Genomic DNA, 14,938 nt, shown 5'->3' with positions numbered 1-14,938 from the left:
GCGGGACTCAATCCCAGGACCCTGAGATCATGACCTGAGCCGAAGGCAGCGGCTTAACCCACTGAGCCACCCAGGCGCCCTTACATATATTATTTTTTTAAAAAAAAGAAACAGAAACAGACTCATAAATACAGAGAACAAATTGGTGGTTGCCAAAGGGGAAGGATTGGGAGGGATGAGTAAAATAGGTGAAGATTAAGAGGTACAAACTTCCAGCACAAAATAAGTAACTGGGATGTAAAGTACAGCATAGGGAATATAGCCAATAACATTGTAATAACTATGTATGGTAACAGATGGTAACTAGATTTGTCATGTTGATCATTTCATAATGTATAAAAATATCTAATCACTACATTGTGTACCTGAAACTTATACTGTATGTCAACTATACCTTAATTTTTAGAATACTATAAAAAACTAAAGAATATTTCTAGGTGGGGGGAGGAAGAGAGGAAGAGGGAGAAAGACAATCTTAAGCAGGCTCCCCATCCAATGCAGAGAGCCCAATGCAGGGCTTGATCTCACAACCCCAAAATCAGGGCCAAAGCTGAACTCAAAAGTCGGATGCTCAACTGACTGAGCCACTTAGGTGCCCCAAACCAAAATAATATTGATATCTTGTCCAATTGCAAACTCTATTTTTCTCATCTATGTTTATATTCAAGCATAGATGTAAAGTTTGACATATTCCATTCAGTCTATAAACTTTGTACCAAAGAAAATGAAAAGATCTTATCTGCTAAGTGTACATACATCTTGTACACAATACTGCTTTAAAAAAAAGGAACAAAAAAAAAAAGGAACATGATTTCTTACCTGGGCTATTGAAGCTTTCATAATGATGTTTTGTCCACTTTTAAGTTCTCTCAAAATACATAAAAGCACCTAATGAGACTTTTTTACTGTACTGAAATGGAAGGAATACTCTCCATAAAACATGTGCCTTACATGATGCTTATTATTGTTACTGGCCATAGAAAAGGTGTTAAAAATGTTGGCCTGCTGTAAACTTGCTTTCAAAATGTGGGACAAGGAAAATGTCCTTTAATTTACTGAGGATGAGAATGTTGAAAGGATTACAGAGAAACAGAGATGTATATGCTGTCTCTCTAAAACTGCTTGGTAATCTTTGAATTCAGAGGCCATATGGAGACTTGAAAAGAACTAACTGCGTCCAAGCTGCCTGATGTTATGTGTAGGCTACAACAAACTCATACAGGAAAAAAAAAAAAAAGACTGAGTTTTTGGAAATAAGACTACTTCAGAACAACAACAAAAACTCGCCAGAAAGGCACTCAAGTTCAACAGGACTCTCATTTCTTTACTAAAATTTTAACTTACTTGGAATCTAACTTCAATTTTGTAAGTTGAGGGACGCCTGGGTGGCTCAGTTGGTTAAGCAGCTGCCTTCGGCTCAGGTCATGATCCCAGGGTCCCGGGATCGAGTCCCACATCAGGCTCCTTGCTCGGCAGAGAGCCTGCTTCTCCCTCTGCCTCTGCCTGCCTATCTGTCTGCCTGTGCTCGCTCGCTCTCTCTCCCTCTGTCTCTGACAAATAAATAAAATCTTTAAAAAAAAAAATTTGTAAGTTGAAATTACCTCTGTGCTTGAAAACCTTTTTCCCTGAGGGGGTTAAAAAAAGGTTTAATTTATGATGACATCTAATGTGCTTTGGAATGTTAAAAAATGGTGAACATATTAGTTATGGACAGCCCATAGGATGAATGTATAGATGTAAAGGGCCTAACTGACTGACAAATAGCTGGTCTACCAAGACCAGCCTCTAGTACTAAGTGAATAGACATTTCTGGAGAACTGAAAACTAACTCCTACATATGTAAAAACCTGCTATTGCTAGTAAGTACTGCTGAGGAATATTACATTTTCAAACACTTTTTTTTGAAAGGTCGTTTAGGTTTATGGCACCACACTGGACTGACACCAAGAATCAGTCTAATGTGGGCTCAATAAGAGATGCATATCAAAGTGAATATTATGTTAGACTATATGCAGTTTTACCACTACATAAAAGAAAACAAGGATGTCCTAATGGCTGCAGGCAGTTCAGAGAAATATTACTGGAAAAGAAACATAAAGAGTAAAAATATCCTACTGTACCATGGAGTCAAAAAAAAAACATTTTGTTGTTATTTTTCACTAAATATGGGCTACAGATATGTCTAAATCATCATACATATTGTATTTACATTCTCCTTTTTAAAAGTCTTACGTTTATATATACTAAGAATATACATTAAAATTATAAAATTTAAATATTCAAGAACTAAATTGCTGTAACAGGATAGAAATGTACGAAGTACTTAGTCCTACTATTCATACTAATTGTTTAACTGTTAACTAGTCCTACTGTTTTGTTTAAATAATAGCATGTAACAGAAAAATAATACAGAAAAACACAGTTTTAAGTAAACATTTATTTTCATATTTTTATTTAAAGTAATAACACTTCTGCACAATTACTTATTACATATTATAGGTCTTTTCATCTAGTATAGCTGTGTCCTTTGTTGGCACTCTAAAGGTTGGTCACCCCAACAGTATAGTACCATTTGGATGGGGGAACAAAATATAAAAAAGGTGGTATTTGTAAATTACATAAACAAGATACTGGTAAACTGTGGTGCCTTCTATGAAAGATAAATTAGTGGGTGGAATAAGCCAGAGGGGGTTTCTTTTTCTTATTTTCTAAATGTATTTTTTAGAACTTTGTACCTTGTGCATGTACTACCTAGTCCAAAGGGAGAAAATCATTATTAGTCTTACACAGTAATTGCTCAAAGTGAGCTGAGAAAGGTGTTTGCAGGAAGGTTCAGGGTTCAGGGTTCCCAATGGAAACAATGTGTTAAAGAACACGTGGTTCTTGGGGCTGCTGCCCAAAATTGAAGATGGCTGCCTGGTGGATGAATGATTCAGATAAGCCTGATGAGGTAAGCTGGTGCCCAAAACTGAAGGGTCTGCTAACCCCCTGAAATCAGTACAAATTTGTTTTGTGAAGGAAGCCATTAGAAGGTTTTAAAGAAAGGAATGTAATTATGTGATTTACGACTAAGAGATCCCTTTGGTTGTGCGAAGAATGTAGGCTAGCCCTATTACGAGGACCTATTTCTATAGTCTTGCATGAGTATGGCTGTTGGTTTGGACTGTTCACGTGGTAGCACTGAATGAGGATGTGGAGGAACAGACTGACATGGAGCGACTTTGGGAGGTGGCTCTGATTAGACCTGCTATAGAATAAGTGTGGATTGCGGGGAGGGGGTCTGCATAACATGGATAACTGCTGTTTCTGGTCTGGGTAGCTCAGAGAGCTTCTTCCTGGGATGGAGAACACTAGGGCATTGGTGGATTGTGGAGGAATAAGAAAGAATACTTTAAGAGACACTTTAAGCCAGAGATGCTTAACTGATGTACGTTTGTTGTTGTTGTTGTTGTTCACTCGGGTTATTGTGTGGAGACTGGGGAGAGGAGGGCATCTGTGAGGCAAAGTGACAGCCCTTGGAGGGCCTCAGCAGGGACAGAAAGGAAACTACTCAGGGCCAAGGGACAAGGCTGGAGAGGCTCTAGCAGAGAATCTTGCAGGCCCACAAAGGCTTTAAGCTTTTCATCAGTATGAAATGGGAGGCGATAGCAGGGCTTCGAGTATAATGAGAGCTGACCAAAGGCCTGCTGTGTGGAGAGCAGGCTATACGGTAGAGTTGCCAGATTATTGAAGAAAAATACAGAACGCCAAGTTAAACTTAAATGTGAGATCAACCACAAATAATTTTGTAGATAAGTATAGCCCATGTAATACTAGAGATAGACTTTAGGAAAAATGTATTCGTCGTGGATCTGACAAATTTAACTGGGTGCCCACCCCCCCCGCAACCCTATCACAGGGGCAGGTGGAGGGAGCCCCTGCGGGCATTGCAGGGAAATGGAAAGGGCCAGAGTAGCAGCAGCGATGGTGTGAGGAGGGGTCCCAGAAAAGACAAAGGTGACCCATTTGGTACATTTTCCCGGAGAACTACTCTAAAAAAATGAGCTTCTTGGCTCTTCCAAGTGTTGGCCGAGAGTTCCTCAGGGAAGACTCACCTGTCCATTCCAATCCTCCTGAGCCCGCGCTCCACTGATAGCCCTGCTACCCTCAAACTCCACCCCGTTGAGTAGCAGCTTCAAAGTAGAAGCCTGCTGGCCCGGCGCTGTAACCCCGCCTTCCACACCCTGCAGGGGTGGAGCCTGAGCGAGGAGCCCGAGAGAAGCCCTCTCTCCCCGGATGACGAGGGGCAGGATAACATGGAGTCCGGCAAGATGGCGCCTCCTAAGAACGCTCCGAGAGATGCCTTGGTAAGTGCGAAGGATGAGAGGCAGGGCAGGAAGCTAGGCGCGGCTAGGGTCTGGCGGAGGGCTTCAGGACGGGCTCACGTGCCCGCTTCAGCCCAATCGGGGCGACCAGAAGGAGTGGGATACGGGGGTGCCCTAGACCCCGGGGCACTTCTCCCGCAACCCCGGCAGACCCGCTTAGGGGGTGGCTTAAGGCCCGCGGGAGTGTTTAGTCCAGCCACCCTGCTTTGTCTCCTGGGCCTTGGGCCCCAAACGCTTTGTCGTCTCGCCAGGTCTGAGAGCCCTGACTCTCGCGCCTAGTATTCTGCTGCGAGCTTCCCCCATCGCTGCATCGGAATATGACAACCAGCTGTAGCCTCCCCTCTCTTTTCTTGGGGAAAGCCAACCCGGGCCTTTTTGTTCTCTCTGCCCCCGCCCCACCCCACCCTACCCCCCCCCCCCCCCGCCAAAAAATAAAGTTTTCAGCAGAGGTTAGTTAGGACGGCTTTTGGTGTGACCCTGACACTGGAGAGGAAAAGTATATGAGTAAAAGTCTGGAGCCCAGAGAAGGGAGAACTTTTATCATAAATACTACCTTTGGTCCAGTCTTGATTTCCAGTACCTAGATTATGCATCTGGCGTTTTTATTCGAATCCACAGGTGATGGCACAAATCCTGAAGGATATGGGAATTACGGAGTATGAACCAAGGGTTATAAATCAAATGTTGGAATTTGCTTTCCGTAAGTTAACAAAACAAAAATTTGCCTAACTTGTGAATTTGAAAACACTGTTTTATCTTAAGAACATTTTCAACTAAATTGCTTGAACAGTATCACAGAATGCAGCCTAAAGCAGTAAGAGAGCTCAAGCTAAGGGGACAGTGTTATTTATACCATGCTGTTTAAAATTGGCCATGTAGATAGGACAATTAGATACTAGAAGCAAAATTCATAAACTTTCTAGAAGTCAGTAGAACCTCCCGTTAAGAAAAGTGACCTTAAATATTAAGCTGTTTTAATGCTTCATTGTGTTTTGTTCTTAAAGGATATGTGACTACAATTCTGGATGATGCAAAAATTTATTCAAGCCATGCTAAGAAACCTAATGTTGATGCAGATGATGTGAGACTGGCAATCCAGTGTCGGGCTGATCAATCTTTTACTTCTCCTCCTCCAAGAGATGTGAGCAAACTTATTTGAAGTTCATCTTACATAAAATTTCTTAAATTGTAGTTCTAATAAGGACTTTTTTTTTAGTTTTTACTCGATATTGCAAGGCAGAAAAATCAAACCCCTTTACCACTGATTAAGCCATATGCAGGACCCAGACTGCCACCTGACAGGTACTGCTTAACAGCTCCAAACTACAGGCTGAAGTCCTTAATTAAAAAGGTAAGAATTTCTGGTCAGCTTAGTTTTTTTAAAAGGTTATATGTGTTAGGGGAATTTGTAAAATGCATAGTCCTGTAGATGGATTAGTGGGTTAAAGACTCAGATGATTTACTAGGATTTTTTACATGTATAGCCTTGAAAATACCATGTCTGCAATTAGCTACTTTGTTAAAATACAAGGTGCAAGATTTTTAGAGCGAAAAGGAACTTTAGTGTTCATCTAACTCAACAATTAATTTTCCCATCAGGGAACTAATCCTCAATTCACCTATGGAATTAGTGGCAAATCTGGGACTGATTCCCAGGTCTCATTAACTCCCAGTATTTATGTTGTGTGCCTGTTAGGAGTAACATTGTAATGTTACATTACAAAGAAAAATATTAATAAAAAAGTGCTTCATTGATTGAAAAAGGCTAAGAGCTGCAAGCAAGCATTTATTCACACTGTACATCAGACCCAAGAAACCCATCATAACCTCTTGGCACCTGTCATTAGGAACTGCACAATCTTACTTAACTCCCAGTATTTATATATTTTTCAGTTGTTTGTGTCACCTGGTAACAGAGTAAATGGTATACCATGAGGAATTGGACTCGCTTTCTGAAATATGACCTAAGGCTCTCCCACCAATGAAAAAGTTTTCCCAAAATTCAGCTAGCTGCCTTTGTTGTCTGACATTCTGCCCTAAGAGAGTATCTTTCTTTTTAGGTTAAGATATTAACTAGTTAAGATTAAAAATCATGAAGGAGATTAGCTGTCATCCCCAAGTAAGACTCTACCCTAAACCTAAATACTATAAAAAATTTTATGTTTGTGTGCTCATATCCATGTTTCTGTAGAAATATAGATGTTTGTGAAGACCCTAGTTTAAATGTTGGATTTAGAACACTAATGGAACAAAAACAGGACATTCTTGCCAAGGGTTATCCATTAATAACTCACATCAACAATCTTAACTTCATTCCTGTTAAGTTTAGGGGTCAGATCTAAACATTAAAAGTAGTTTTTTAAATCCCCTAGGGACCTAACCAGGGAAGACTAGTACCGCGGTTAAGTGTTGGTGCTGTTAGTAGCAGACCTTCCACTCCTACTGTAGGTAAGTGAGAGAAGGAAATGCCTTTTCTGCCTGGTGAAGTGCTTCAGCACTTGATTTTGAATTATAATCCAAGTCAAAAGCTGAGTCAGAAATTCCCAAAAGTGTGTTGACATTGATCCATTTACTCGTCCTCTAGTAAAACTATAAATATGTATTTTTATTAGAAAGCCACAAGGAGTATTTTATCCCAAATGAGTACAGAATTAGACATTACCCAGCATTGTTGTTGGTATAAACTAGGTACCAAAAACCGTTTAAGCTGTGTTTTTTTCTGCCTTCTATACAAATCGTTTCCAAACACTCATGGCAATAGCGTGCTTGTTTTGAGAAATTAATTTAAGTAAGCTGGCAAGAGAATGCAACCAAAAAAAAGTTTAAAATGTACAAAAAGCTTAAGTATTTCAAAGAAAAATATCAGTTTTTAATACTAATTTTTTCAAAAGATTATCAACTATATTGCCCCTTCAAGCTGTCTCCTGTGCCCTTTGTGACAGGTCTCCATCATTCTTTTGAGTATTTCTTGTTTCCTGGCACAAGATGCTCTAAGCTCCCCTTAATTTTCTTTACCCCAACCCTATCAGCCACTTCTCCTAAGAGCCTTGGTTCCTTTTAATGGAGAATGGTATTTAGAAACCATTATGGGGTTTTTTTTAATGTTATTGTTCAGGGAATAAGGAAAACAAAATGGATTTAGATTTCCTGACTTTTTTTGGTCCTATATTCCTGCCAGATTTCTTTCATAATCAAAGTATTTTCAGAAAGAATCCTTCTCTTTGACCTGTTTTGTTTTGTTTGGGTTTTTTTTTTTTTTTTTTTTTTTTTTGGCTCTTTTGGCTTACAACTTGAGTCCTACAGATGTCATATAGCTCTAATGTAAGCAGCATTTGATTTTTTGCAGTGTGTAGAAAATCTCTTCATATTCTCATGTCAACATTCTAAAACCAACCTGGTATATAGTATTAGTTGTACACTTATAATTTACCCGCATGTTATCTTTGTGGACAAAAATTTGCATATATAATTTGTGTGACTTTTTGGTCATATACTGTTTATCTGCAGATTCATACTACTTCATCAAATACTTTTTTTTTTAAACTCTAGGCTGTGGTAAACCATTACACATGTTGACAAGTAAACCAATTTTAGTTGTCAGTTGTGATTTTTATCCCAGTTAGACATTTACTATGCATATTTGAGATTTTTTTAAATCTATAATGAGGGAGCTGCAGAAATCTAGCATTAAAAATACTAGTTTTAAACTTTAAAAAATGAATTTTATAAAGCATTCGAGATCTGAGCATCTGCTGTGTTCAATTTTAAAGATGAAAGTCCATACTTACTTAAATGTTAACAAATCCTTGTGATAAACCAAGAAATCATCTACCTATTGTGAATTCCTTGACAAAATATAGAGTATTGTTTCACTAACCTTGATGTAATTCTTTGAACTGACCCTTAATGCGTCAGAAAACGTGCCTAGGAATGAAGATATGTTAGAGTAAGGCCTTCACCTACTGAGCTGCGGAGAGAAAGCACTAAAGCCAGATTCCTGGGTACCTGTGAGCTTTCTTCCCCCATTTAGGTTTTCTCTTTGTCCCTAGGAAGGATAGTTGTACTTTTTTTCGGCAGCTCTTCCCTGGGTAGACTGCTGGTTCCAGGGGAAAGGGATGTATGGAAAGCCTGTATCCCCAAAGGAAAAACTAGGAACAGACATGTTTCCATAAATGCATTTTTTAAGAGAGCTATGATGTCTGTGTATGTCTTTGAGTCTTGCAGAATTCATTCATTAAGCAAAAATTTGTTGTGTGCCTATTAGGAGTTAAGGAACAAAAACCATAAGCTCTGTGGATAAAAAAGTGTCAGCCAAGGCTTGTAATTTAGTGAACAGGGTAAGATACTGATAAAGGCTTCTATGACAAGGGAATTACAGAGGCAGGCAATGACTTCTGAGCAAATCAAGAGTATTATATAAAATAGGGTGGTATCTGAGTTGTACCTGGAATAATGGGTAGAATTAAGATGGGGGAGTGGACTAAATTATCTCCAACATCCCTTTTTGCTTAAAAAAATACTTGATACCCACATGGGTACCACAAGTGGGTATATTTGATAGCTTTTTGTTAGATATATGTTGATTTAGCTTCACAAGCCTAGTAGACATCTTCTAATTCTCATAAAAGACAGAGATTAAAAGTGCCATTTAACATAATGAATACCAAACTTGGGTCTTTATTCTGCCAGCTTAGACACTTAATTTCACAACTTCATACAGCTAAAATTCAGTGTCAGATGCTGTTTTAAGAGCTTTACAGAAATTGTTTTAATTATTTAATTTTCACAACAATCCAAGTAACTGCTATCCCATTTGACAGGTGAGAAAACTTAAGTACTAAAAGATTAAGTAACTTTCCCAAAGATATCCAGCTAGTAGGTGATAAAGCCCAGATTCAAACTCAAGTAGGTAGGCTCCAGAGCCTACATTCTTTACCACTATGCTATCCTGAACTTTTAGCATCTAATTTATTGAGCTTGTACTTTGCTTATTTTGGATTTTTTTTCTCACCTTTCATCAGTTCCCTGTACTTTGAAGGTAGTTTCTAATAAGCTAAGGAGTGCAGAATATAAACCCATATAACGGAAGTCATGTAACTAACATGGTCTGTTAATTACAACCACAGCAACCCCGCAAACAGCGTCTGTCCCAAATAAAGCCGTACCTCCAGTGTCAGTGACAAGCCAAAGATATACAGTGCAGATTCCACCCTCTCAGTCCACACCTGTCAAATCAGGTAACATGATGGGCATGCATGGGGGGATTTGAAAGTGGTTCTTTTCTAAGTGTTTTTTTATTTTAAAATTTGAGAGTAACTTGTGACTCTAGAACAGTTTGTATTCCTACAGCAAGAGTTGTTTTAATTGCATCCCAGAAGATGGCAGTCATGTTCCACATCAGGGTTCTTCAAAAGGGTCAATGAGCCCACTACTAAAATTGTATGAAATTTTACATATATATAATGTTTTGGGAGGGGAACAGTATTCAGTATGACCATCAGATTCTCAAAGAACACTGAATTAAAATAAGCTGGGGTCCACAAATATAGGGCATCTGCAGGGAAAAGCACTTAAGGTTAAAGCTCAAGAAAATAATATAGTGTACACCAGACAAAAATTATACCTTTACTCACTTCATGGAAGGAATAAAGTTGGAGTAATATATAAGTAGAACTGTTACTAGTAGTTTTTACTGCATGTATTTCATTTTCTATCTTATAACACCTAACTATACATAGTAAACTACTTACATAAAATATTGGCATATTAAGGGAAATGTGATAACTGACCCTGAATATGTGTGCCTTTAGTATGTTCCATGGTGAGTCCCAGGCACTGCTTCTCATGGCTAAGTACTAACTAAAATTTTAGGTAGTTAAAAAAAAACTTCTTAATGTGTCTAGATACTAGTTTAAGTACTTTCAAGTACTAAAAAAACTTTATTCAACTTTTAATGCAGCATAAATACCCAAGTTTCTATGATGTGGTTGCAATTCATGCTATTAAAATTGTTTATCAGAATTATAGTTAGCCTTGTTGACTACTAATTACCATATTTCTGATTTTGGGTGATTCAGTTTGAGAGTGTTTTCTCCTGTTTACAGTTCCTGCAACAACTGCAGTTCAGAATGTTCTGATTAATCCTTCAATAATTGGGCCCAAAAATATTCTTATTACCAACATGGTTTCATCACAGAACATGCCCAATGAATCAAACCCATTGAAGAGAAAACATGAAGATGATGATGATAATGATACTATGTAGAGAGTACAATCAAGATATATTTCAGAAGTGTAATTGGTTTGGAGCCCACTGTACTGAACTAGAGTATTCTCTACCTTCTCAAGTTTTATCTTAGAAAACTTAAATGTAGATTTATTTTTCCTATTAGCTTAAACTGTTTTTTTAAATTGTTAGATATCTTAGGTAATCATACCAGTGTTTTCTCATTAGGACTCAAGTAAAAAAAAATTGTTTCTTAGTATTTTGATTAATGTTTGATTGTTTTCAGTTTCTACAGCCTGATCAGTGGACTAGTCTTTTAACAGCATAATTTCTAATACACATTTAAATACTACTTTCTCTTATAGGGTAAAATAGTCATAATTTTTGTTTTCACCAACTTTTTTGACTGAAAAAAATTTTTTTTTTTTGGAAAGGATGGATTTTGAAGGGGTTTTATATTCATTTGGAGTATTTGTTTCTTGGTGTTCCCTAACCTCCCATGTCCTCAACCCCATTTCTAGATCCCATTCATTTTCTGTACCACCTCTTCCCCAGAGGCTTAAGTTTCTCCCAATACTCTCAGAAGGCTAAAACTGGAGTTTTAAAAGTGTAATTTCAGATGGTACAGTTATACAGCTCAGTGTCATTTTCCTATTTTTAAAACCTGCTTTACATGCCTTTACTGTTTTTCTCTTTATACCAGAGGAGTTGAGTTTTATCCATTGCCTTTTATGCTGAGCTTTACTCTGCCTTTAACACGTAGTTTGGGGTCAGTTACGGTTTATCTTATATTCCAAGTCTGTAATTCTATTTCATGTTTCTAAAGTTAACATTTCTGAATTTAGCAAAGATGATGCTATAGCTTAAAATCTGCCTTGATAAGTATAATTACACTGGACCTAGGCAAAAACCACTGAAGAGCAAGTTTTTTTCTTCCTTTCTACCACATACATATATGCTACGATCACTACTACTTGAACCCTTCTATTGGTATAATTCATTTTTCTAGCTTGTTGCTGAGGATATCATATATGAGATGGGAGCAGATCTGAAAGTTCTATAATGGTTTTCCTTCCTCTAGAAGGCCAACAACAAAAACAAGTCAATATAATGTGACCTGCACTTAGGTGTGCTATGCGTAGGCTTCACAGTAATGTTGCTAAATACCTTTCCCTATTTTCCATGTGTACACATATAAACATCTTAGTGGGAAAGACTACAAAGCTTTCAAAAATATAAACAGGGTTCTTGGTTTTTTTTTTTTTTTTTTTTAAAGATTTTATTTATTTATTTGACAGAGAGAAATTACAAGTACACTGAGAGGCAGGCAGAGAGAGAGAGAGAGAAGGAAGCAGGCTCCCTGCTGAGCAGAGCCCGATGCGGGACTCGATCCCAGGGCCCTGAGATCATGACCTGAGCCGAAGGCAGCGGCTTAACACACTGAGCCACCCAGGCGCCCCAAACAGGGTTCTTGTTTTTAAGTAAGTTTGACATTCAATATAGGAAATTACTTTTGCAGAATTTTCTAAAAAAATTTTCATATCATATCGCAATTTAGAACTTACAGCCAAGGATCCTCAAAACTTAAAACACCAAGAATGTTTCATACTGGAATGGTGCTTGACACACTGAAAGAGTCCAGTGACAGAAAACACATGTCATATCACAGTTTGAGTTTTTTTGGATAGTAGGAAAAAGGTGTTATCAAACTTACAAAAACAGATCTTATCATCATAGGAGAAAAATATTCATTATATAGCATAGAGTATCATTACTTGAATGTTCTCAGGGAAGCAGCATGTCAAAAAGCCTAGGTTCTACTCCTGGCTCCATCATTTACCAACTGTGTGACCTTACTTCACCTCTGAGCCTCGTTCTCAATAATAGGGAAACAACACTGACCTTGCCTACCTCACAGGGATGTTGTGAGGTTTTAATTGGTATATGTGAAAATTCCCTTCAGAACTGTAAAGTGGTTTGTAACTCTAAGAAATTGTTAATGTATTTGTTCTGAGATTATTAATAAAAAGTTGAACTTACCATTTATCTTTCATTTTTGATTTAAGGGATTCAAGGAAAATGAGTAAGATCCAGTAACTTGAAGGTCCCAAAAGCAATTAAGATTTAATGGGTGACTTAAATTGTAAATCAGGGAATTGCCTGCCTTTATTTGGAAGCAGCATGTGACTCACAATAAAGCGAAGTAAAATGAGTATGGGTTAAATCTGTTAAAAACATACATGCTGTCTTTGGTAAGAATCTATACACGTAACTGAGGCACTTGCTAGGTCAGCCAGTCTTCAAACGAAGACTGCTTTATCTTGCAGAACTCCCTTCCCTAATTATGTCTACCTAAAATAGCTTCTAGAATGACTCAAGGCCATTCTTGTCCTCTAGCTTCCAGGTGGAATTTTTTAAAAGAGGTCCTGATAGTAAATGTGTGAAGGACATTGTGGTCCCATGTTCTTACTTTTACAAGTAGGAAACAAGTGTCTTTTATCTGATTATGAATATAGGAATACAGCCAGTATGTTGGGAAAAGAGAAAACATAATGGACACTGATTCTAAGGAGTCCAGAGTGAAGGGAAGTACTCAAGAGTTAGGAAAGACAACACTAATCAGAACAGCAGGTACAAAGCAGTGTATAATATACTGCCATATATATATATATATTTTTTTTTAAAGATTTTATTTATTTATTTGACAGAGAGAGATCACAAGTAGGCAGAGACACAGGCAGAGAGAGAGAGAGGAGGAAGCAGGCTCCCTGCTGAGCAGAGAGCCCGATGCGGGCCTCGATCCCAGGACCCTGAGATCATGACCTGAGCCGAAGGCAGCGGCTTAACCCACTGAGCCACCCAGGCGCCCTGCCATATATATTTTTAAATTCATTATGTATATGCATACATGGAAATGTTTTTATATGCATTATGGAGCCCTAGACTGAGGGAAACCAGTCTTATAGTACCTGTTTCTAAAGAGGGAAACTGGTGCTAGGGGAGTGAGGTAGGAGAACGGTGTCTTCTCATTTTATACCCCTTTCTGACATTTGTATCATGTGCTAGAGGGAAGTTTTGGACATAAAAAGGAAAACAAGGGAAATAGGGAACACTGAGCTTAACAGACTGAATTAGTCATGACACAAAGACTGCAATTTCTCTGTACAGTCATACACATCTATTATCTGGAGGTTAAAACTGAATCTGCTACACTTATGCCTGCCTAAGTCTCTGCAGTATTTTATCAATAATTCTTAATTCTGTATTAAATCAGGAAGCACATCCTTTTACTATTCTAGTTCACGTACTCACAAGTTGTTATATGTTATCTTTGTCAACTAGGTTGTGAAGGTTGTAAATTCCTTCAGACATAAAAGCTTTCTTAGATTTCCTAGGCGTATCACAGGTATTCAAATGTTGTGTTTCCCCATTTGTTTTCTCAATTAATAACCCAAATAAATGGGGAATGATCCTAGAAGCAGAGTCTACGAGAAAGTATTAAAAGGTACAATCAGAGATGGATGAATGACTTGGCAGGTTTATGGTATTTATACAATTCTTTTAATCCCTTTGTACATATGAAGTAATAAAATATTGGGGGAAAGCTAACCGGTAGGGGAAGAAAGTTGATCATTAGTATGCTCTAGTTCTAGCCAGGCTGCAACATTAATTTGCCAGACCTATGGGTAGCACCTCTTGGCCTTCTCTAAAAAGAACAGACTAGAATTCCTGCTTCTCATACCAGGGTATAGTGTACCATTAGGGGTATGCAGAAACAGGGTACATTTTTAAATTATCTATAATTATGGGGATAGTATTAATGAATTTTTTTTAAAAAAAATTCAAGCCTTCAGAATGGTTTTGTTTAAAGCAACCACCAGAAATTTCTTCTGCTCTTCTTTCCGGAGTTAATCAAATAATCCTAGGCTAGAAGGATCATTTTTGTGGGAGTGAGGCACAATGAAAAAGCAACCTGGAATCAGACACACTTGGACTACTTGAATCCCTGCTGTGGCCTTCGTAGCTCTGTGAGCCTCCAAGAATTTATTTCTCTTCATAAAGGTGAAATACACACCTAATGTAAAATGTCCAGCAGAGAAATTCTGATTAAACGTGGCCTTTTGAAATCCCATGTTTACCTTTGCTCACTCCCAAAACGCCATTAAAATGGCAGGGAAGAGGAAAAGAAGGGAAAGTTACAAGGACAATAAATCAATCAGAAGGACATCAGAATCACTTCACAGGAGGTAAAAGGAATCCCCTACAGAGTTACCCCAAAGCAGTTTCTTCCGAAAGAGGACATCCCAGAACAACTCTACAGCAAACCTGGAAGGCAGTAAGGGAAAAC

General features: G+C 38.1%; 1 protein-coding gene across 3 annotated transcripts; it reads left to right on the top strand.

Annotated features, from left to right (window-relative positions):
• The first annotated feature begins 4,214 nt into the window (after positions 1 to 4,214).
• TAF9B (TATA-box binding protein associated factor 9b) lies at positions 4,215 to 12,629 on the top strand. Of its 3 annotated transcripts, XM_059157680.1 has the most exons (7): positions 4,215 to 4,346; positions 4,983 to 5,064; positions 5,369 to 5,505; positions 5,581 to 5,715; positions 6,737 to 6,812; positions 9,491 to 9,601; positions 10,469 to 12,629. In XM_059157680.1, exons 1-7 carry the CDS (start codon positions 4,296 to 4,298, stop codon positions 10,627 to 10,629), a joined length of 753 nt encoding a protein of 250 aa, XP_059013663.1. In that variant the 5' UTR covers positions 4,215 to 4,295; the 3' UTR covers positions 10,630 to 12,629. The 3 variants fall into 3 exon arrangements, with proteins under 3 accessions (XP_059013663.1, XP_059013665.1, XP_059013664.1); XM_059157682.1 differs by lacking the exon at positions 5,581 to 5,715 and having other exon boundaries at positions 4,230 to 4,346; XM_059157681.1 differs by lacking the exon at positions 9,491 to 9,601 and having other exon boundaries at positions 4,230 to 4,346.
• Positions 12,630 to 14,938: the final 2,309 nt, after the last annotated feature.

This window comes from Mustela lutreola, chromosome X, assembly GCF_030435805.1.
Source record: "Mustela lutreola isolate mMusLut2 chromosome X, mMusLut2.pri, whole genome shotgun sequence".
Taxonomy (NCBI): Eukaryota; Metazoa; Chordata; class Mammalia; order Carnivora; family Mustelidae; genus Mustela; species Mustela lutreola.
Note: the sequence above shows the minus strand (reverse complement) of the source record. Positions and strands in the feature narration are given on the sequence as shown.

Excerpts from the sequence above, each read along its gene's own strand:
- TAF9B (XM_059157680.1), top strand. The coding sequence starts at position 4,296 with ATGGAGTCCGGCAAGATGGCGCCTCCTAAGAACGCTCCGAGAGATGCC. Across the intron at positions 4,347-4,982 it reads ACGCTCCGAGAGATGCCTTG|GTGATGGCACAAATCCTGAA; the intron begins GTAAGTGCGAAG and ends TCGAATCCACAG. Across the intron at positions 6,813-9,490 it reads ACCTTCCACTCCTACTGTAG|CAACCCCGCAAACAGCGTCT; the intron begins GTAAGTGAGAGA and ends TTACAACCACAG.